The sequence below is a fragment of the Scyliorhinus torazame genome, chromosome 13, assembly GCF_047496885.1.
Source record: "Scyliorhinus torazame isolate Kashiwa2021f chromosome 13, sScyTor2.1, whole genome shotgun sequence".
In the NCBI taxonomy this organism is placed as follows: domain Eukaryota; kingdom Metazoa; phylum Chordata; class Chondrichthyes; order Carcharhiniformes; family Scyliorhinidae; genus Scyliorhinus; species Scyliorhinus torazame.
The window spans coordinates 6,442,106-6,462,506 of NC_092719.1; the positions used below are offsets into that span (position 1 = coordinate 6,442,106).

Sequence of the window (20,401 nt, forward strand, 5' to 3'; positions counted from 1 at the left end):
AAGTTAGCGGAAAAAAGTGAAGTGCTGATTAAGACTGAAATGAAAGTTGCCCTAGTCCCAGAGGACCAAAGGCTGCTCTCCCCTTTGAGGAGGGAGAGCTGACTGGTGGTGATTTAACCCGAGGGTAACCACTCCTCAGGCCAAGGGAAAGGTCGAGAAGGCTGTGCCTTCATGAATAATGCCAGCCGGTGCAGGAATTTAACCCGCGCTGCTGATGTCGCTCCGCATCACAAACCAGCTGTCCAGCCAACTGAGCTAAACCACAGGGAACGCGATACCAACGCTGTGAAAACTTAATATTGCATCATTGAGGCAATAATAATGTAATTTCAACCAATCCAATTTCTGATTAACTTCTTTTACACCACATTTATTAATCCATTGCTGATACTGAGCTATACTACACTGGAACTTCAAGCTTTTAATTTTCAAAATCCCGAATAGAATTGTGGATTGACTAGGATATCCTGGAGTGGAGATAAACAAGAATACTCTTTGTTTTGATAAAAAAAGGGATCACTGGTGGCGGAGACAACTTCAATGCACCACTTGGTCTAATTATATTAGCAAAATAAAAAGGTATTCTAGCTTCTCTCAATTCCAGACTACATAAACATTGTTAAAATCAATAAACATTGTAAAAATCAAGAGGTCCATTTGAATGAGACACTTTGATATACAGACTAGAGGAACTATTCCAAATGAAAACTGGCTGTTTATTTCTGCACTGTTGCAAGTTACTGACAAATCCATTTTATTTTACCAAAAAGGGGTCTCACCAAGTTTACTATCTGGGTACAGGGATCTCCATTCTTCTTTCGAGCACGGCAGGTTCCCATGTCTAAGGCTTCACCCATGATCAGGATCTTCTGTGGGTGATCGACAGACAAACAAACCTGCACCATTGAACGGAAAAAGGTCAAGCCACAAATATACTTGAGCTGCAGAAATTACCTGAGCTTCTTGTGAATTACAATGCCACTTAGCCTCTTGATAATGGTGAACCCAAAACAAAAAAAAAATGCCTCGATAGAAAGGATGAAACTTTGAGAAACTCAATGCCTGCAGTTTACTTCAGTCCCACTCGGAGTAGCCATCAACACTTGTGTGTGCCTCTCCAACAAATACCAAAAGATAATGTCTCATGTAGTGGGCAGCACGGTAGCATTGTGGGTAGCACAATTGCTTCACAGCTCCAGGGTCCCAGGTTCGATTCCCAGCTTGGGTCACTGTCTGTGCGGAGTCTGCACGTCCTCCAGTGTGTGCGTGGGATCCTTCGGGTGCTCCGGTTTCCTCCCACAGTCCAAAGATGTGCAGGTTAGGTGGATTGGCCATGATAAATTGCCCTTAGTGTCCAAAATTGCCCTTAGTGTTGGGTGGGGTTACTGGGTTATGGGGATAGGGTGGAGGTGTTGACCTTGGGTGGGGTGCTCTTTCCAAGAGCCGGTGCAGACTCGATGGGCCGAATGGCCTCCTCCTGCACTGGAAATTCTATTTTAAAAAAAAGTAATTTATTTATTTTTTAACAAAAACTTTCCAAATGAGCATGGGTACTCAAGGAAGTGTTTAAAATCAGGTTCAATAGCATCAAAACTATAGTTAGCAAAAAAAAGTGAAATTGCAGTGAGATGTAGTATAATTTGGTAAGTGTGAGGTTATCCACTTTGGAAGCAAAGACAGGAAGGCAGATTACTACCTGAATGGTTGTAAATTGGGAGAGGGGAGTGTGCAGCGGGACCTGGGTGTCCTTGTGCACCAGACGCTGAAGGTAAGCATGCAGGTACAGCAGGCGGTAAAGAAGGCTAATGGTATGTTGACCTTCATTGCAAGAGATTTTGAGTATAGAAGTAGGGATGTGTTGCTGCAATTATACAGGGCCTTGGTGAGGCCACACTTGGAGTATTGTGTGCAGTTTTGGTCTCCTTCTCTGAGGAAGGATGTTCTTGCTCTCGAGGGAGTGCAGCGAAGGTTTACCAGACTGATTCCAGGGGTCACGGGACTGCCATATGAGGAGAAATTGACTAGGTTGGAATTGTTCTCGCTGGAGTTCAGAAGGGGATCTCATAGAGACGTATAAAATTCTGACAGGACTAGACAGGGTAGATGCAGGGAAGATGTTACCAATGAAGGGTGTGTCCAGAATCAGGGGTCACAGTCTGAGGATTCAGGGTAAACCATTTCGGACAGATACAAGGAGACATTTCTTCACCCAACGAGTGGTGAACCTGTGGAATTCATTACCACAGGAAGTAGTTGATGCTAAAACATTGAATATATTCAAGAGGCGGCTGGATATAGCACTTGGGGAGAATGGGATCAAAGGTTATGGGGACAAAGCAGGATTAGGCTATTGAGTTGGATGATCAGCCATGATCGTGACGAATGGCGAAGCAGGCTCGAAGGGCCAAAAGGCCTTCTCCTGCTCCGATTTTCTATGTCTATGCCTAGCGCGCTAAGAACATAGAGGAAAGTTCTAGTCACCCACCTCATCCGATCCATCTTTGGGTTTCATAGGATTCGCATTCAGTAGCCCAATGACAGTCCGCGTTTCCGTTTTCCAATGCTCTTTGTGGACGTTGCCAAAGAGAAAGAGGGACAAATTCAAGTTGCTGCTACGTAGGTCACTTAAGTGCCAGATACTGAATGTTTTACCCTGTAACAACAAGTATCCAATTTCAACATTACTGCAAAAATATAACTTCAGGTGTGTGGAAGCTAGTTACACACACAAAACATTGTACATTGGGTGGTGCGGTGATTTATATATTAACCCATCACCTCAGGAACTAGTGTATCGTGTGAAATACATCTGAACAGCCTCAATGTAGTTCCTCCTCATGAACCCAGATTTTAAAACTCGCACCGAATAACAACGAGGTGGATTAGCTGGAAAGTTTCAGTCGAAACAAAATAAACAGGAAAATTCACATATTTTCTAAGGACGTGATTGAAGGTTGATGTTCGGACACTCTTGTAGCTGGCAGCACTGTATCTGACCGGGGAGTACTCCATTTTAAAATAAAAGATTTGCTTGTCTTTTATGACCATAGGTTGCCCAAAGGCATTTCAGAAGTAGTCAAATACTTTTGAAGCATTTTGTGGTAATAATAATAATAATAATAATCGCTCATTGTCACAAGTAGGCTTCAATTAAGTTACTGTGAAAAGCCCCTAGTCGCCACATTCCGGCGCCTGTTCGGGGAGGCCGGTAGGGGAATTGAACCCGCGCTGCTGGCCTTGTTCTGCGTTACAAGCCAGCTGTTTAGCCCACTGTGCTAAACCAGCCCCTAATGTAGGAAATGTGGCAGACAATTTCCACAGTTTGCTGTGCGATGTGACGAAAATCGCTTATTGTCACAAGGAGGCTTCAAATGAAGTTACTGTGGAAAGCCCCTAGTCGCCACATTCCGGCGCCTGTTCGGGGAGGTTGTTACGGGAATAATGTGATAATAACCAGGTTATCTGTTCTTAGTCCTGTTTATTGGGGGGAGGGGGGGGAGACATTGGGCAGGACACAGAGAATTCATTCTTCTCTTCTTCAACATAGCAACATGCGATCTTTTACGTTTACCCGAGTGGCATCGGAAATACAGCACCTCTGACTGTGCAGCCGAGATTATGTGCTCAAGTTCCAGTTGACAAGAGATGGCAAAAACAATTGACAGATTATATATACGAGGATAATAACAAGAGCTGCGGGAGAAGGTGAAAATTCTAGTTAGCTCAGATACAGAGCTAAATGGCTTCGCTCTTCGCTTCATACATCTATGGCTTTAAGTGAGGAAGGATTAGTAACCCACGAGCGAAAGGTCATAAGCAAGATGCAAATACCTTCCTGAATTGCGGAACAACTAGTTATTATCCTGCTCTATACTACACCAAACTAAGGGAACTGGTGCAAACAGTACATTTTAAAACCAGCAATAGTTCTTTCCCTTCACCCATTTTCTTCTCTGTATCCTGAAGACATAGGGATGCACGCTCACAATAGGCATGGATAGGTAACCACTACTCGATTGATCATTAACCAATTTTGCCTCGCATTAACATTACCATTGTAATTTAGTCAATCCTGCCCTCTGCCCTGTCACGGGCCTCACACGTTGCTCATTTTCTACCCAACTCATTCACCTTATCTCTGGCTCTATACTTGCTATATAGCTGTTGATCTCCCAGTTTTGATCAAACATTATGGCCCTGTAACATTAATTCTGCTTCTCCACAGATGCTGGTTGGCATTTTCAAACCAGGCTGAGGAAGGGATGGGTGGGGCAGGTTTTTCCACTCAGGGCTGGATGTGAAGAACAGGGGGGGGGTTGCAATCTTGGTGAATAAGCGGGTGGCATTTGAGGCGGTGGGTACTGTAGTGGATAAGGGAGGTCGTTATGTTATGGTGAGTGGCCGGCTGCAGGGGGCCCGGGTGGTGCTCGTGAATGTGTATGCTCCGAACTGGGACGCTGCGGGGTTCATGAAGCGGATGCGGAGTCGGATTCCGGATCTGGAGTCATGTAGTTTGGTAATGTGGGGGGGGGGGGGGACACGACTTCAATACAGTCCTGCACCCGACTCTGGACCGGTCTAGGTCGAGGTCGAATAAGGGGCTGAGGTCCTGAGGGGGTTCATGGACCAGATGGGGGGAGTGGATCCGTGGAGATTTGCCAGGCCCAGGGCGAGGGAGTTTACCTTCTTCTCCCATGTACACAAGGCTTACTCGCGGATAGATTTTTTCGTGCTAAGCAGGGCGCTGATCTCGAGGGTGGAGGGGACAGAGTTCTCAGCCATTGCGATCTCGGGCCATGCCCCGCACTGGGTGGAGCTGGGGATGGGGGAGGAGAGAGGCCAATGCTCGCTGTGGCGAATGGACGTGGGACTATTGGCGGACGAGGAGGTCTGTGGGCGGGTCCGGAGGTGCATCCAAAGATATGTGGAGGCCAATGATAATGGGGAGATGGCGGTGAGTGTGGTCTGGGAGGCGCTGAAGTCAGTGGTCAGGGGGAGTTAATCTCAATCAGGGCCCACAGGGAAAAGAGGGAGAGGATGGAGAGGGAGAGATTAGTGGGGGAGATACTGAGGGTAGATAGGAGGTATGCGGAATCACCTGAGGAGAGGCTTCTGAAGGAGCGCGGGAACCTTCAAAACAGTGTTTGACTTGCTAACCACGGGGAAGGCTGAGGCCCAGTTGAGGAAGGTACAGGGAGCAGTGTATGAGTATGGGGAGAAGGCAAGTCGGATGCTGGCGCATCAGCTGCAGAAGAGGGAGGCGGCTAGGGAGATTGGGGGAATTAGAGATGGGGGGGGGGAACACGGTGCGGAGTCCAGCTAAAATAAACAAGGTCTTTAAGGACTTCTATGGTAAACTGTATGAGTCAGAAACCCCGGAGGGTGGGGAGGGGATGAGGCAGTTCCTGGACCAACTGAGGTTCCCAAAGGTGGAGGAAGGGCAGATAAAGGGACTGGGGGCCCCGATTGGGATGGAGGAGCTAGTTAAGGGGTTGGGGAGTATGCAGGCGGGCAAGGCCGCGGGGCTGGATGGGTTCCTCGTAGAGTTCTATAGGAAATTCTCGGAGGTGTTGGTCCCGCTGTTGTTGAGAATTTTTAACGAGGCTAAGGAAAAGGGTATCCTTCCCCCGACGATGTTGCAGGCTCTGATCTCGCTTATCCTCAAGCGTGATAAGGACCCGCTGCAATGTGGTTCCTATAGGCCGATTTCATTCCTTAATGTGGATGCCAAGCTGTTGATCAAGATCTTGACCACTAGGATTGAGGATTGTGTCCCGTGAGTGATTCATGAGGATCAGACGGGGTTTGTGAGGGGCAGGGAGCTGAATACGAATGTGCGGAGGCTCCTGAATGTGATCATGATGCCCTCGGAGGGGGGACATGTAGAAGTGGTAGTAGCAATGGACACGGAGAAGGCCTTCGATCGGGTGGAGTGGGTGTACCTCTGGGAGGTGTTAGGCAGATTTGGATTTGGGGAGGAATTCATAGGGTGGGTCAAATTGTTGTACCAGGCCCCGGTAGCGAGTGTGTCGACGAACCGGCTGCGGCCAGGGTACTTTAGGTTATATCGTGGAACGAGGCAGGGGTGCCCTTTGTCCCGCCTGCTGTTTGCCTTGGCGAGTGAGCCGCTGGCCATGGCGTTGAGGGAGTCCAGAAACTGGAGGGGGCTGGTTAGGATTTGGGGGCAGTGGAGACGGCATAGGGGGGAGGTAGTGGCCTCAGTTTGGACCCCGATACGGAACAACCACAGGTTCGTTCCAGGTAGGATAGACGGTGGGTTCCTAGGCTGGCACAGGGCTGGAATCAGAAGGATGGGGGATTTGTTTATCGATGGGACTTTTGCCAGTCTGAGGACACTGGAGGAGAAATTTGGGCTACCCCCGGGGAATACCTTTAGGTACATGCAGGTTCGGGCATTTGTGAAAAAACAGGTGGGGGAATTTCTGCTGCTGCCTGCCCGGAGGATACAGGACAGGGTGGACTCGGAGGTGTGGGTGGGGGGTAGCAAAGTATCGGACATATACCCGGAGCTGCAGGAGGCCTCGGTGGAGGAGCTGAAGGGCGTGTGAGGTGGAGCTGGGGGAGGAGCTGGATGAGGGCCTCTGGGCTGACGCCCTGGGCAGGGTCAATTCCTCCTCATCTTGCGCCAGGCTGAGCCTGATTCAGTTTAAAGTGGTGCACCGGGCGCATATGACAAGGGCGAGAATGAGTAGTTTTTTGGGGTAGAGGACAGGTGCGTGAGGTGTTCAGGGAGCCCAGCAAACCATGCCCATATGTTCTGGATATGCCCGGCACTTATGGAATTTTGGAAGGGCTTTGCAAAGGCTATGTCCAAGGTCTTGGACACTCGGGTGAAACCGAGCTGGAGGATAGCGATATTTGGGGTATTGGATGATCCGGGAGTACAGGACTCGAAAGAGGCCGGAGTCCTGGCCTTTGCCTCCTTGGTAGCCCGGAGAAGGCTCTTGTTAATGTGGAGGGACGCAAAATCCCCAACCGTGGAGGCTTGGGTCAATGACAGGCGGGGTTTCTCAGGTTGGAGAAGATAAAGTTTGCCTTGCGAGGGTCTGTGCAGGGGTTCTCCGGGCGGTGGCAACCGTTCCTTTACTTTCTCGCGGAGCGTTAGGTGGAGGTCAGCAGCAACCCGGGGGGGGGGGGGGGGTTCATTTTATTTGTAAGGGGCGGATGCCCTACTTTGCTTTGTTTTTGTTTATTAAATTCTTAGTTGGTTAGGGGGTTAAGTTGTTTTTTTGGCACAGTGTTTTGCCTTCTTTGCATTATATTTTCTATTGTAGTGTTTTGTAAAAAATTATGGAAAAATCTTGAATAAAAACATTTAAAAACAAAATTTTTAAAAATGCTGGTTGGCATTCCCAGCATTTTCTCTTTGTATTTCACCATTATTTATGTCAGTTCTCAGGTGCAAGCTGCAAGCAATTGCATGGTGCGCTATTTTGTAACCAAACCCAATCCTGGCTTCAAGAATTGTCCACAACACATGTCCATGCAACCAGAGTTACTGGATAGTGATTAAAAATGATAACTCCCAGCTGATTATTCCCTAATGCAGGGCATCGAATCAAACTCCTGCGCTCTACTGCAGGTTTGGCTGAGATCGGTTAACTACTATATTGTAACGTCTTAAATTTGGGATTTCTGTCAATAATTAAGATTTGAATAGAAGAATTATGCGGAGTGAAATCAATAAGATGTAAACAAATCATGGAGGGATAGAAAAATCTCCAAATATTAATTCGTCTTCAGATGTTGGACATACATTGTTAGAGCTCTGAGGTGTAACCTTCTTAGTGACAACCGCAATGGTAACCCAGTCTGTGTCCTCCAGGTTTTCATTTGCAAGTTTTGAACGCAGCTGGGAGAGCCGGATCAGTTTTCGGCCGTGCATCCTTCGCTCCATCTCTGTTGACGAAACTATCGGGTTTCTGGTGGGGCAAAAACATTTACAGCTGAATTTGAGAGTAATTCTCGATGGCTCGGTTTGTTTAAATGAAGCACATCAATAAACTTTACAACAACCAAGACATTTTGACACATTGACAAAGCTTCTTCTTCAATTGCACAGGACATTGACATCCCAACAGCCGGCGCCAATTTCGAATTGCAACCGATGCAATGATGAGGCTATTCCTGCTGCTTCCTCCTTTCGTCATGTCAACTACATGTCAAACTAATCGGTTGAATGTGAAGTGCACTGGAATGTTCCGAGGACGCAAGATCTTTCTTCTAGTGGATAGTGCTCCACCTAGTGACTGTGTGTAGGAGTAGTAAAACTAATTTAATAAAACAAAACACAAGGGACTGGATTCTCCCAAAATGGGGCTATGTCCCCACGACGACGTAAAAGTGCTGACATTGCACTGCCGAGTTTCCTCAAACAAATACAAGCCAATTCACTTACCTCCAGGGGGCTAGCAGGGACCCGGAGTGCTTCACGCAGCTTTAGCTGCGGAAACGGGCCTCGCACTTCCGGTTTAGAGTCCGCGCACGCCGGCAGCCTCCAGTGGCCGCGCCGAGCGCCATGGCGGACCCGGACCGTGGAGGCAGCTCTGCAATGTAGGCTCCCCCCAAATCGGCCGCACGCCCTCGCATCAGACCGGTCCAATCTGTGTCCTGGCTGCCCATAAGACCCCCCCCCCCCCCCCTCCCCCCCCCCCAAACCAGGGCAGTTGTGGACGGAGTCCGCAGCCGCCACGCGAGCCTCCCGACCGGCTATGCCACGTTAGTTCCACGCCGTCGGGGACTCGGCTGGTCGTGAGTGGAGGATCGCTGGGTGGGCCTTTGGCAATGGCCCCCCAGCCACGCAGAGTAATTTGCGAAAGCGCGGATTTTCGGGGCCCCGAGAATCGCCGGACCAGCGCCGCGCCCGATTTCGTCGTGAAACCTGATTCTTCCCTTTGGCGCCAAATGCCATTTCGGCACAGGGCTGCGGAGAATCCAGCCCACAACCTTCCAGATAGGGAAATAAAACAGGAACTGCTGGAACCCCTCCATAGGTCAGTTAGAGCTTGTGGAGAGTCAGACACCAACTCATTGGCTGTATGTTCCAAGAGTTCTCGGTCTTTGTTTCAGATGTTCAGTACTTGCTGTTTTTCTTTAGTTTGTTCCACTCAATACCCAAAAAGTCGAGTCAGAATACAGGAGGGAGATAGAGGACCTAGTGGAGACAACAATCTATCCTTCAATGCCAGCAAAAGTATAAAGCTGGTCATTGACTTCAGGAAGCAAAGTACTGTACACACCCCTGTCAGCATCAACGGGGCCGAGGTGGAAATGGTTGACAGCTTCAAATTCCTAGGTGTGCACATTATCAACAATCTGTCCTGGTCCACCCATGTTGGCGCTATCACCAAGAAAGCACAACAGCGCCTTTACTTCCTCAGGAGACTAAGGAAATTCGGCATGTCCACATTAACTCTTACCAACTTTTACAGATGCACCATAGAAAGCATCCTATCTGGCTCCATCACAGCCTGGTATGGCAACTGCTCGGCCCAAGACCGTAAGAAACGTCAGAGAGTCGTGAACACAGCCCAGTCCATCACACGAACCAACCTCCCATCCATTGACTCCCGCTGCCTTGGGAAAGTGGGCAGCATAATCAAAGACCCCTCCCATCCAGCTTACTCACTCTTCCAACTTCTTCCACTGGGCAGGAGATACAAAGGTCTGAGAACACGCACGAACAGACTCAAAAACAGCTTCTTCCCCGCTGTTACCAGACTCCTAAACGGCCCTCTTATGGACTGACCTGATTAATACTACACTCCTGTGTGCTTCACCCAATGTTGGTGTCTATGTTGTGCAGCCCTATTATGTATTTTCTTTTCTTTCCATGTGCTAAATGATCTGTTTGAGTTGTTCACTGAAAAATACTTTTCACGGTACCTTGGTACACGTGACAATAAACAAACAAACAAAAGTAATTGGGCCATTCTACAAGTTCTCTACAATGGAAGCTCCATGATTTGCATTCTAACCCGGCCTCCTCCGCATGTTCCCAGCATCACAGATGTCAGTCTTCAGCCAATTCCATTCACCACATGTGATATCAAGAGACGGCTGCTGACACCGGATACAGCAAAAGCTATGGGCCCAGACAGTGTTCTGGCAATAGTACTGAAGATTTGTGTTCCAGAACTTGCCCGAAGCCAAGCTGTTCCAGTACAGGTACAACACAGCAATATACCAGTCAATAGAAAATTGCCCAGGTTTGTCCTGTCTACAAAATGCAGGGTATCATAGAATTTACAGTGCAGAAGGAGGCCATTCGGCCGATCGAGTCTGCACCGGTTCTTGGAAAGAGCAGCCTACCCAAGGTCAACACCTCCACCCTATCCCCATACCCAGTAACCCCACCCAACACTAAGGGCAATTTTGGACACCAAGGGCAATTTATCATGGTCAATCCACCTAACCTGCACATCTTTGGACTGTGGGAGGAAACCGGATCACCCGGAGGAAACCCACGCACACACGGGGAGGATGTTCAGACTCCGCACAGACAGTGACCCAAGCCGGAATCGAACCTGGGACCCTGGAGCTGTGAAGCAATTGCGCTATCCACAATGCTACCGTGTTGCCCCCTAAATCCAACACGACCAATTACCACCCCATCAGTCTACTTTTGATCATCAGTAAAGCGATGAAGGGGTCAACAGTGATTTGATTTATTATTGTCACACGTATTAGTATACAGTGAAAAGTATTGTTTCTTGCATGCTGTACAAACAATGCAAACCGTACATCGGGACGGAAAGAGAGACTGCAGAATATAATGTTACAGTTATAGCAAGGTATAGAGAAAAGATCAACTTAATACGAGGTAGGTCCATTCAAACGTCTGATGGCAGTAAGGAAGAAGCTGTTCTTGAGTCGGTTGGTACGTGACCTCAAACTTTGGAATCTTTTTCCTGACGGAAGAAGGTGGAAGAGAGTATGTCCGGGTTGCGTGGGGTCCTTAATTAGGCTGGCTGCCTTTCTGAGGCAGCGGGAATTATAGATAGAGTCAATGGATGGGAGGCTGCTTTGCGTGATGGACTGGGCTACATTCACGACCTTTTGTAGTTTCCTGCGGTCTTGGACAGAGCAGGCTCCATACCAAGCTGTGATACAACCAGAAAGAATGCTTTCTATGGTGCATCTGTAGAAGTTGGTGAGGGTCGTAGCTGACATGCCAAATTTCCTTAGTCTTCTTAGAAAGTAGAGTTGTTGGTGAGCTTTCTTAACTATAGTGTCGGTATGGGGGGGGAACGAGGTCAGGCTGTTGGTGATCTGTACACCTAAAAACTTGAAGCTCTCGACCCTTTCTACTTTGTTCCCATTGATGTAGACAGGGGCATGTTCTCCACTATGCTTCCTGAAGTTGATGACAATCTCCTTTGTTTTATTGACATTGAGGGAGAGATTATTGTCGTCGCACCAGTTCACCAGATTCTCTATCTCATTCCTGTACTCTGTCTCATCATTGTTTGAAATCCGACCCACTACGGTGGTGTCATCAGCAAAATTGAAAATCGAGTTGGAGGGGAATTTGGCCACACAGTCATAGGTGTATAAGGAGTATAGTAGGGGGCTGAGGGCACAGCCTTGTGGGGCACCGGTGTTGAGGATGATCGTGGAGGAGGTGTTGTTGCCTATCTTTACTGATTGTGGCCTGTGGGTTAGAAAGTTCAGGATCCAGTCGCAGAGAGAGGAACCGAGGCCAAGGCCACGGAGTTTGGAGATGAGTTTCGTAGGAATAATGGTGTTGAAGGCTGAGCTGTAGTCGATAAATAGGAGTCTGACATAGATGTCTGTGTTATCTAGGTGTTCCAGGGTAGAGTGCAGGGCCATGGAGATGGCGTCTGCTGTGGACCTGTTGCAGCGGTAGGCGAACTGTAGTGGATCAAGGCAATCTGGGAGGCTGGAGTTGATTCATGCCATGACTAACAAGTGGCACTTGCTCAGCAGTAAACTGCTCATTGACGCTAAGCTTGGGTTCTGCAAGGTCCACTCAGTTCCTGACATCAAGGCAGCATTTGTTCAAACAAGGACAAAGGAGGTGAACTCCAGAGGTTTGTTGAGAGTGACATCAAGGCAGCATTTGACAGACTGTGGCATCAAGATGCCCTAGCAAAACTGGAGTCAATGGGACTCAGGGGGGGGAAACTCTCCGCTGGTTGGAGTCATACCTGGCACAAAGGAAGATGGTTGTGGTTGTTGGAGTTCAGTCATCTCAACTCCAAGACATCACAGCAGAAGTTCCTCAGGGTAGTGTCCTAGGCCCAACCATCTTCCACTGATTTATCAATGACCTTCCCTCCATCACAAGGTCAGAAGTGGGACATGCACTGATGATTGCAAAATGTTCAACACCATTCATGACTCATCAGATACTGAAGCAGTCTATGTCCAAATGCAACAAGACCTGGACAATATCCAGGCTTGGGCTGACCAGTGGCAAGCAACATTTGTGCCACACAATGACCATCTCCAACACAAGAGAATCAAACCATCACCCCATGACATTCAATGGTATTACCAATGCTGAATCCCACATAATTAACATTCTGGGGTTTACCATTGACCATAATCTGAATTGGACTAGCCACATACATACTGTGACTACAAGAGCAGGTCAGAGGCTAGGAATCCTGCAACACACCTCCTGACTCCCCAAAGCCCATCTACCATCTACAAGGCACAAGTCAGGGGTGTAATGGAATACTCTCCACTTGCTTGGATGAGTGCAGCTCCATCAACACTCAATAAGCTCAACATTTTCGGGCAGCACAGTGGTTAGCACTGCCGCCTCACGGCTCCGAGGCCCCAGGTTCGATCCCGGCTCTGGGTCACTGTCCGTGTGGAGTTTGCACATTCTCCCCGTGTTTGCGTGGGTTTCACCCCCATAACCCAAAGATGTGCAGGGTAGGTGGATTGGCCACGCTAAATTGCCCCTTAATTGGAAAATATGAATTGGGCACTCTAAATTTATATTTAAAAAAAGCTCAACACCATTCAGGACAAAAGCAGCCCCGCTTGATTAGCAGCCCATCAACAAACATTCAACCCTTCCACCACTGACGCACAGAGGCAGCAATGTGCACCATCTACAAGATGCACTGCAGGATCTCACCGAGGCTCCTTTGACAGCATCTTCCAAACCTACGACCACTACCACCTAGAAGGACAAGAACAGCAGGCACATGGGAACCCCACCACTGGAAGTTTTCCTCCAAGCCACTCACCATCCTGACTTGGAAATATATTGGCAGTTCCTCCACTGTCACTGGATCAAAATCCTGAAACTCTCTTGCAAATAACACTCTGGGTGTACCTACACCACATGGGATCACAGTGGTTCAAGAAGGCAACTCACCTCTACGTTCTCAAAGGCAATTGGGTAAGTGCAATAAATGATGACAGAGCAAGCGAAGCCCACTTCCCATGAATGATGAAAAAAAATTGTCTAAATCGGAGTTTCCACCAGACAAAGCTTTATGCAAAAGTCGCCTTGGGCCAATCTCCCCATCTGACCGAATTCCGAATTCTCCCTCCGTGTACCCGAACAGGTGCCGGAATGTGGCGACTAGGGGCTTTTCACAGTAACTTCATTGCCGTGTTAATGTAAGCCTACTTGTGACAATACAAAGATTATTATTATTAATAATTCAAGCAACTCAAAAGTTAATTTTGATTCAGATTATTTGTAGTGTCCTGTTGTTTATTTTAATGCTCAAGTTATTGCTGGACTCTGCAGTACCAATATTTAGCCTAGTACAGACTCGATGGGCCCGCCTTCTGCCCTGCAAATTCTATGAATAACAGGAGTCCTACAGCAAGGATAAAATTGGATATCTGCTTTTGAGAGCAATATTTCTGTAACTGGGCCTTCGTTTGAAAAAAATAGTCTCTTTCCTCTCAGATCTGTCAGTACACTTAACACTCCCCACAAGCCTCCTTAAATGAAGAGGTCCTGCTTGCAGACTGACATTAATCCACTTCTGTGATGGCTCACAAAGAGGAATGTTTCCTCGGATCATTCACCCGGTGTTACGGTCAGGTGTTCTGCTTGCAGGGTATATGTATTCGTGGAGTGCACAAATGAGGAGGTGAACCTTTCTAAATTCTAAGTGTGAGGATATAAACCATAAAGAGAAAAAATGTAGATTTCAATATTCAGAGACATTCAGGATTATTCACTCATTGCGCTCAAATAATGTTTTAATTGCAAGCAATGATATTTTTTTAAACTTCCATTGCACTTTTACCCTTAAAACCATACAAAACAAATCACAAAATGCTGGTAAATGTGTGAACAATCCAAGTTAATTTGCAATGAAAAGACAAGAGTGCAGTGTCAAACATAACTAGCTAAGAAACAGGAATAATCTTTCAGCAGCAGAGAAACCCAATTGAAGAAATAATGATATCTAACATTTTAGAAAGAAATCAATTACTGTACCTCAGCCTCAAGCCAGAGAATTTATCCACGGTTATGTCAGAATTGGTAGACCTCGAGGTTCCGGGCCTTTCGCAATCTCCTGCCGTTGAAGGAAGTTTCTGATGTATTGTATTGGGTTTGTTGCTGGTTTTCAGAGGCGGAAGTAGCTGTCTACTTCCAGGTTGTGTGTGGGTGGGACTTGTTCTCTGTGTGACTAAGAAAAAATATTCACAAAATGTAAATCATACTGATCGCTTGCAATTAAACTAATAAAACAGTAGACACAAAATATGTAATTTTTTTTAAAGTGAATTGCTCGAACCTCAAAGGCTCAGCATTCCCTCCACAATATTATTTCTTGTTTTGGAGTTTCCCATTCAACTGGTCATGCACTGACTGAGCTCTTCTCCCCTTGAAAGGTTCTTTATCCAACTTCATCAAGGGAGTCTCTCTCCCTCTCTCCTGCTACCAAAACAGGGTATCTCTCCCACTCAGATTCTCACAGGTTCTTGCTTTCTCTGCTTCTGAAATGATGATGTTTCTCCCTCTCCAGCTTGCCCTTTCCCCAAAAGCGACACATATTTTTTGGTCTCTATTTAATAGGTTGCAGCACAGCTGAAATGTCGGCCCAGATTTTCTAGGGGTCCGGCCGATCAACGGAACAAAGACTTCTGATTGCATTTGAATGAGGTGTTGCATTTTTATATTGGATAATCCCAACTATCATATTTGCATTGTATCAATATCTGCACAACACATGAAACGTTAAATCTAAAGCCGGGCAGTAAACCTTTTTGTACTGGTAGTGAATATTACAGGGGCTGGTTTAGCTCACTGGGCTAAATCGCTGGCTTTTAAAGCAGACCAAGGCAGGCCAGCAGCACGGTTCAATTCCCGTACCGGCCTCCCCGAACAGGCGCTGGAATGTGACGACTAGGGGCTTTTCACAGTAACTTCATTGAAGCCTACTTGTGACAATAAGCGATTTTCATTTTTCACATATACCGTTTCAAAATGCCATTTACATAAAATCCCATACTGAACAGGTTTGTGCAGTAAAGCACTCAGCATTATAGATAGCACTGCATTAAATATTATAATAAAACATATTCTTAGAAGTATGCTGCTTAGACTGTATTAGACATCTATAAGTTACGATAAATACTATGAATGAACCACACTATATATACACCTACACTAAACATCTACAGCACCAAACGTATACAGCACCTCGCTATAATACTAATAATTGATCATATACAACAGTGGCCATCATATAGTGCTGTATATAACAAACATGTATATCACGTTCCTCATTTTGTTTCATTTTATCATAGCAATACATTTTATTAAATTAAGCATAGTGTAGCAAACCACCTCCAATAATGAGATTATTTGGCAAACAATTACTGTCCTGTTGTTGTGCTGTCGCTCTCCTCGGAGGGCAAACCAGAGGCGATCAGTCTGATGGATGTGGAGGAGGCGTTTGACAGGGTTGAGTGGGGATACCTCTTTGAAATCTTGGAGCAGTTTGGCTTCAAACCTAAATGTGTGTCATAGATCGAGCTTCTATATAGGGCCCTCTTCGCAAATGTGCCCACTGTCTCCGTTGCTGTTCGCATTAGCAATCAAGCCACTGGCCAATGCATTGAGGTTGTGTACCGGGTGTATTGGGATCTGGGGCGGGGGGCATAGGGTGCCCTTATATGCGGACGATCTGTTACTATATATTACGGACCCGCTCTCCAATGTTGGGAAGATAATGGAGCTGCCCAGGACGTTTGGCTCCTTTTCGGGGTACAAGCTAAATCTAAGTAAGAGCAAAGTTTTTCCGGTGAATCCCCTGCACCGGGGGAGGGGAGTTGACCTGGGGAAGCTGCTGTTCCGTCTGGCCAAGGCTCGTTTTCAGTATTTGGGTAGCCCATGCTTCATAGACTCAATCTTTCTGGTCTGGTAGACGGGGTGAAGGCCAGACAGTGAAGACGAATATTGTCCCGAGGTTTTTGATTTTGTTCCGGTGTCGCTTAGTCTTTCTTCCCAGGACTTTTTTTTTTTGCAGGGTTAACAAGTTGATTCCTACTTTTGTTTGGGCGGGTAAGACTTCTTAGGTGCGAAGGACGTTTTTGTAGAGGGACAGGCAGTTAGTGGGGGGGGGGGGGGGTCAGCTTTACCCAATCTATTATGTTATTGCTGGGCAGCAAACATTAATAGGATGCGGGGTTGGTTCGAGGATTCGGGATCTATTTGGGGGCAGTCGGAGGAGGTTTCGTGCAAGTGGTCCAGTCTGAAGACTCTGGTTACATCGCCACTTCCTTTTTCCCTGACTATTCTCTTCCTAGTCCATAGTGATAGCTACCTTACGGATTTGGAATCTGTTTAGACAGCATTATAAGCTGGGCTCCATGTCTCTTCTAGCTCCGATCTGTAGAAGCCATAGATTTGTGCCGTCAGGCATGGACTCATCATTTAAAGCATGGGAGAAGGGAGGATTGGAGAGGTTTAGAGATATGATTTTGGAGGCTAGGTTTGACGGCCTAGATGAGCTAATGGAATAGTTTCCACTCCCGAGGGGGAATGTATCTAGGTACTTGCAGGTGCGTGATTTTTCACGCAAGGAACTCCATTCACTTCCTCTGGTGTCGTCGCCCTTGCTTATGGATAGGGTCCTGGCCATGGGTGAACGAGGGGATGGTAAGATCTCAGAGGTTTATGGCAATGGAGCAGGCTTCTTTGGAGGAGGTGAAGAGGAAGAGCTGGGTTTGGTCGGTGGAGGGGGGGTGGGAGTAGAAGATAGAATGTGGAGTAAGGCACTGCATAGGATCAACTTCACATCCTCGTGTTCGAGGTTAAATCTGATCCAGTGTAAGGTGGTGCACAGGGAGTATCTGACTGGGGCATGTACGAGTGGGTCTTCCGGAGGATGGAGGATAGGTGTGAACAGTGTTCTAGGGGGACGGCGAATCGCACGCACGTGTCTTGGTCTTGCTCTAAGCTTGTGGGTCTCCTTTTTTGAGACAATATCAGGGACTTTGGGCATTCAGTTGGAGCTGTGCCGTTGGTGGCCATCTTTGGATTGTCTGACTTGCCGGGGCCGAAGGCAGATGTCTTAGCCTTCGCTTCGCTAATAGTCCGGAGCCGAATTCTGGTTGGTTGAAGATCCCAGGTGCTGCCCAAGTTCTCAGTTTGTTTGGGGGATCTTATGGAATTCCTGCACCTGGAGAAGATTAAGTGGACCTTCAAGGGGGTCTGTGGAAGGATTCTACTGGAGGTACGGTAGCATAGTGGTTAGCACTGTTGCTTCACAGTGCCAGGGTCCCAGGTTCAGTTCCCGGCTTGGGTCACTGTCTCGGAGTCTGCACGTTCTCCCCGTGTCTGCGTGGGTTTCCTCCGGGTGCTCCGGTTTCCTCCCACAAGAACCAAAAAGACGGGCTTGTTAGGTGAATTGGACATTCTGAATTCGCCCTCAGTGCACCCGAACAGGCGCTGGAGTGTGGTGACAAGGGGCTTTTCACAGTAACTTCATTGTAGTGTTAATGTAAGCTTACATGTGATAATAATAAAGATTATGATGATATATTCGGGTAACAGCCTTTTATTTCCTTTTTTAACGAGTTGGATACCATCAGCAGTTGGGGGGGGAGATGGACAGGGATTTGCTTTTGTAGTTGGGTTAAGGGTTTGTTGAGGATTTATTTTCTTTATGTCAGCAGTAAGGGTTCGGGGGGGGGGGGGGGGGTCGGTAATTTAAGGATAGGATTGGGGTTGTGTTGTTGGTGGGTTTGTTTGTTAGAATTAAAACTTTGTTTGAATAAAATATTTTTAAAAAATAATTGCAGTCCTGCAGATTGCAACCTTGTGTGCCTAATTCCATATCAGTGCCCAACTTTGTCTTTAGACAGTTTCCATTTGCCAATTATTTTTAAATTTAGAGTAACCATTTCATTTTTTTTTTTTCAATTAAGGGGCAATTTAGCGTGGCCAATCCACCTATCCTGCACATCTTTGGGTTGTGGGAGCAAAACCCACGCAAACACGGGGAGAATGTGCAAACACCACACAGACAGTGACCCAAAGCCGGGATCGAACCTGGGACCTCGGCGCCGTGAGGCAGCAGTGCTAACCCTCTGCGCCACCGTGCTGCCCTCATTTACCAATTATCACAATAGCTCATCACAAGCACTAGCGCCGCTATTTGTCATCTCATACATCACACATGAGAATCGAAGGCAACAATTTATACAAATTGGATATGTTTCAATTGCTAGTCTATTGCTATTGAATGAAAATCACCTGCCAAGACTGGTTTGGTAAGCTGCTGAAAGTAGAGGGGGTTGGGACGGGGGTCTGCCGCCGTGGGGAACGGGCCGGGTGTGGGCGTGTGGCTGGCCGAGGAGGGGTTATGGCTAGTCGGTGGGGGAGGGGGCGGGTAGCCCCCTGATCCGGCTGGTAACCTGGAATGTAAGAGGGCTGAACAGGCCGGTTAAGCCGGCCCGGGTGTTCGCACACCTGAAGGGGCTGAAGGCGGATGTGGTCATGCTCCAGGAGACACACCTGAAGGTGGCAGGCCAGGTAAGATTGAGGAAGGGGTGGGTAGGTCAGGTGTTTCATTCGGGACTGGATGCCAAAAACCTGGGGGGGGGTGGCGATTTTGGTGGGAATAGGCCGGCGGCGGCTAAAGTGCTGAGGGGGTTTATGGACCAGATAGGAGGGGTGGACCCTTGGAGATTTGCAAGGCTGGGGGCTAGGGAATTTTAATTCTTCTCACATGTTCATAAGGCCTATTCCAGGATCGACTTTTTTATTATGAGCAGGGCGCTGATTGCGAGAGTAGAGGATACAGAGTACTCGGCGATAGCCATTTCGGATCACGCCCCGCATTGGGTAGACCTAGAGCTGGGGGAGGAGAGAGACCAGCGCCCGTTGTGGCGCTTGGAGGTGGGGCTGTTGGCAGACGAGGAGGTGAGCGAGCGGGTCCGAAGAAGCATAGAGATACCTGGAGGCCAACGATAACGGGGAGGTCCGAGTGGGGATGGTCGGGCAGGCGCTGGTTAGGGGAGAGCTGATTTCCATTAGGGCCCACCCGGGAGAGGAGAAAGCAGAGAGGGAGAGGCTGGTGGGGGAGATGGTGAGGGTAGACAGGAGGTATGCAGAGGTGCCGGAGGAGGGACTGTTGAGGGAGAGGCGTAGCCTCCAGGCCGAATTCGACCTGTTGACCACCAGGAGGGCGGAGACACAGTGGAGAAAGGCCATGGGGGCGATTTATGAATATGGAGAAAAGGTAAGTCGGATGCTGGCGCATCAGCTTCGGAAGCGGGACGCAGCTAGGGAGATCAGGGGAGTTAAGGATAGGGGAGGGAGTGTGGTGCGGAGTGGGGTTGGCATCAATGGGGTCTTCGGGGACTTTTATGAGGAACTGTATCGGTCCAACCCCACACTGGAGGGAGGGAGGGATGGGCCGCTTTCTGGACCAACTGAAGTTCCCGAAGGTAGAGGAGGGACTGGTGGCGGGATTAGGGGCCCCGATTGGGTTGGAGGAGTTGGTCAAAGGGATAGGGAGCATGCAGGCGGGGAAGGCACTGGGGCCGGATGGTTTCCCGGTCGAATTGTACATACAATATGTGGACCTGTTGGGCCCGTTGCTGGTTAGTACCTTCAATGAGGCAAGGGAGGGGGGGGCGTTGCCCCCGACGATGTCCCGGGCACTGATCTCCTTGATCCTGAAGCGGGACAAGGATCCCCTGCAGTGTGGGTCTTACAGGCCAATTTCATTGTTAAATGTAGATACCAAGGTGCTGGCGAAGGTCTTAGCCACGAGAATTGAGGATTGTGTGCCGCAGGTCATCGACGAAGACCAGACAGGTTCGTGAAGGGGAGGCAGTTGAATGTGAATGTGTGGAGGCTCCTGAACGTTATTATGATGCTGGCGAGGGAGGGGGAGGCGGAGATAGTGGCGGCGAT

At 48.1% G+C, this 20,401-nt stretch overlaps 1 protein-coding gene across 3 annotated transcripts in view; it reads right to left on the reverse strand.

The window, feature by feature from the left end:
* mcm10 (minichromosome maintenance 10 replication initiation factor) overlaps window positions 1-20,401 on the reverse strand; it is a 79,546-nt gene that overhangs the window by 51,866 nt on the left and 7,279 nt on the right. For all 3 annotated transcript variants that reach the window (XM_072470997.1, XM_072470996.1, XM_072470994.1), the window contains exons 6-9: window positions 14,465-14,657; window positions 7,778-7,943; window positions 2,486-2,653; window positions 780-896 (exon numbers count right to left, since the gene is read on the reverse strand). In XM_072470997.1, coding sequence (XP_072327098.1) covers window positions 780-896; window positions 2,486-2,653; window positions 7,778-7,943; window positions 14,465-14,657 — 644 coding nt within the window. The remainder of the gene's footprint in view (window positions 1-779; window positions 897-2,485; window positions 2,654-7,777; window positions 7,944-14,464; window positions 14,658-20,401) is intronic.